This window comes from Gekko japonicus, unplaced genomic scaffold (genome assembly GCF_001447785.1).
Source record: "Gekko japonicus isolate JY-2015 unplaced genomic scaffold, Gekko_japonicus_V1.1 scaffold473, whole genome shotgun sequence".
In the NCBI taxonomy this organism is placed as follows: domain Eukaryota; kingdom Metazoa; phylum Chordata; class Lepidosauria; order Squamata; family Gekkonidae; genus Gekko; species Gekko japonicus.
The window spans coordinates 1,059,364-1,062,679 of record NW_015172566.1 but is presented as its reverse complement, the minus strand read 5'-3'; the positions used below and the strand labels follow the sequence as shown (position 1 = coordinate 1,062,679).

Sequence of the window (3,316 nt, the reverse complement as noted above, 5' to 3'; positions counted from 1 at the left end):
AACAATAATAATAATAACAATAATAACAATAATAATAATAATAATCGACCAATGGCCCCGTCAGATGCGTTCCACGTTGCAACTCCCACGCGGCGTCCCGCACCGCTGCCTCCCTCTCCAAATAAAACCTGATCCAGACTGCAGCCTCCGGCCAGCCCTCCTAATTCCTCCATGGTGCCCACCGCCTTCTGCCGAGGCTTAGAAAAAAAACCAAAACACCCTCACGCTCATTTGAATATGTTAATTAATTTCCACATTTCTCACAGCTCATTGCGCTCAGGCGCGTGCATGTTAATCACTTTACGGGGAAAACAGGCCTGGATTTTCTTCTTTTTGGGTTTTTTTTTGGGGGGGGGAGAGAGAGAGAGAGATGTGCGCGGAAAGAACAATCCCAAAACACGACGCGACCTCCTCCTCCTCCTCTCGCCGCGCCCGCGCGCTCCCTTCCGCGCTCCGCAATTCCCCGCAGCCCCAGCGCGACTTCCCCCGGCCGCCGACAGGAGGCGCGCCACTAATTCTCCCCCCCGTCTCTCAACTCCCCTCCCGTGGGCGGGGCGTCGGGGTGCGCGTCCCCGCGGCGAAGGAGGAGTAAAGTCGGAGAGGGGAAGGGAGGGGGGGGTTGAGTGGCGAGAGCGCCGATTGGCTGCCTCCGCCGGGCTGGGCGGCGCCGCGCCGTCCTCCTTTCCCCCCCCCCCGTTCGCTTTCGCCAGGCTCCGGCGGGGCCGCGCTTTCTCCCCGGCCGACTCTTTCCTCCTCCCGCTCCCCCCCCCGCCGCTCCTGGGTCCCTCGCGGGCCCGCGCGCCGCCGCCGCCGCTCTCTCCCGGGCTGCGCTCGGACATGGCGGCGGATCTGTGCGCGGAGCGGCTGCGCTCGCTGCCGGCCAGCTGGAGCTACGGGATCAGCCGCGGCGGCCGCATCTTCTTCATCAAGTGAGTGGGGCGGCCGGGGGAAGGGGGAAGGGGAAGGAGGGCGGACGGGCGGAAGCAGCAGCAGCAGCAACGACGGTCCTGCTGCCCGGGGTGGCGTCGGCGACGCCGCTGTGGCTGAGCCGAGCGGGATCCCGGAGGGAGGGGAGGAAGGGCGCGGGGCGGGGGGGCTTGAAGAGGGTCCGGCGGCCGCTCAGACCCACCGACCGACCGACCCCGGCTCTTTCTCTTGCAGTGAGGAAGCCAAGAGCACGACCTGGCTGCACCCGCTGACGGGCGAGGCTGTGATCACCGGGCACCGCCGCAGCCCAGGTAAGCCGGCGCGCAGGGAGGGGAGGGGAAGGGAAGGGAGCGGTGCTGCCCGAGACTCTCTTTCTCTCTGTCTCTCTGCCCCCCACCCGCCTTGGGACTCACACCTGAGACTAGGGAGAAAGGGGGTCTCCCGTCGCGCTCCCTCATGGGCTCACCTGCCAGGTAAACACCTGACTTGGGGGGGAGGGAGCTTGGGCGCTTCGCCTTCCCTCGTTCTTTCGTATTTACCTGCCTACGAAGCACGTGTGATGGGGGGGGGGATGTGCCTCTTTTCCCTTGCTCCCTCCGCCGTACTTACCTGTCAAGCAGTTTCCTTCCTTCCTTCCTCTTACCTGCGGGAGAGAAAGATCGCTCTGCTCCCACCATCTACTTAACCAAGGAAGATGTGTCTCGGCTCCTATCGTCTACTTACCTGCTGGAGAGAAAGGTGTCTCTCTGTGCCCACCGTCTGCTTACCTGCTGGAGAGGAAGGTGTCTCTCTGTGCCCACCGTCTACTTACCTGCCTGGCAAATACCCGAGGGAGGCTTTGTGCTTTATCTCTCTTCAGTTACATGCCCAGCAAATAAATGTGTTTTTTTAAGGGGGGGAGGATGGCTACTCTTTCCTTTCCCCCCTTCTGTCTTCTCCCTGCCCTTCCTGTGTACTTACCTTATCCTGCCTAGTCTTGCTCCTGTTTTGTGGGGCTTGAGGCTCTCTCTATGGATTCCCCCCTCCCCCACCACACGCATGCTGAACTCTACCCTCTGACGCCTGCTCCAGTTTCCCCCTCCCCACAAGTATCACTACATCCTCTTTGCCTCTTGGATCTGAAATCAGGTACTAGTTGGCCCTTTCCTTTCTCCTAGAGCATGAAAACCCCTTCACAGACCCCCCCCATTCCCCAATATTTTGCATTTAGCTACTGGTTGTCCCTTTTAACCTACCTGACTTCTCAGTGGATCCTTATGGACCTCCCATCTTAACCCGTTGCTTCTTGTATATTTGAAAGCCCCCAGTGTGTAAATAAAAATTGTCCTTGTGTTTCTGGGGTGGGGGTGGGGGGGTCAAAGGCTTTTTCCAGCTCTGCCTATCAACTAAAATCTCCGCTTTAGACTCTACTGCCTCTAGGTTTCCTTTTCACTCAAACACTTTTCTTTCTTTCTTTTTTAATACTCTTTATTAATATTTTAACTTTTTTTCTAGCTGTCACCTTGCTTGCTCTTCGCTCCCTAACTGCCTCCCTCTTCCTGGCTTCCTCACCAAAAATTTTGGACTCCCCACTCTTGTTTGCCCCCCCCCCAACACTTCGGTTACCTCACCATTTAACCGAAGTGATTCTTCAGTTATTTCCATGTGGCCGTACCACTGAAGCCACAGTGTTCCTCTTCACTTAAAAAAACCAGAAAAGGCCTACGCCTGACTACTTCAGTTTTTTTTGCCATTGTACATATTATCATCCATTTTGCACAAACTCTCTCTTTGTGAGGAACAGCCTGTGATAGAATCTTTAGCAATGTTGCAAATGAGTGTTGGGATGCAAATCTGAGGCCAAATGTAGGTCTTTGTATTATTTTATCCTCTGAAACATTGTAATGTGCAGTGATATTTTCCTGTCAGCTCACACAAGCGCCATTCTTGGCACCTCTAGAAATACCCAGGCTGTGTTTATGTAGTTGAGCCAGTCGTGTAGCTTGGCTACGCCACTTCTACGGCAACAGTGGTTGTTGTTGTTTTTCCCCCTCACAGAGTCCCCTAATGTTCATTTGGGGGGGGGGGCATCGAGCCAGCTCTCGCTACTTATGAAAATCTTTTCCAGCCATGTTCTGACACGTGATGTCATTTGATCAATCAAGCCCTTGCCTGCTGATACACTCCCTTTCCCACTTTCTCTCCTTGTCTTTTAATCAAGTTAGCCCCTATATTGTTTACCCATTGACCTTTTATTGCACATACATTGTTCTTCTAACCATTGTTAGAGCCAGTTTGGTGTAGTGGTTAAGTGCGTAGACTCTAATCTGGGAGAACCGGGTTTGATTCCCCACTCCTCCACTCGCACCTGCTGGATGACCTTGGGCAAGCCGTAGTTCTGTCAGAGCTG

At 55.3% G+C, this 3,316-nt stretch overlaps 1 protein-coding gene across 1 annotated transcript in view; it reads left to right on the top strand.

The window, feature by feature from the left end:
* The first annotated feature begins 826 nt into the window (after nt 1-826).
* The window catches only part of PLEKHA5 (pleckstrin homology domain containing A5), a 357,622-nt gene continuing 355,132 nt past the window's right edge, over nt 827-3,316 (top strand). Inside the window, exons 1-2 of the mRNA XM_015421329.1 lie at nt 827-929; nt 1,162-1,238. Coding sequence (XP_015276815.1) covers nt 838-929; nt 1,162-1,238 — 169 coding nt within the window. The 5' untranslated portion in view covers nt 827-837. The remainder of the gene's footprint in view (nt 930-1,161; nt 1,239-3,316) is intronic.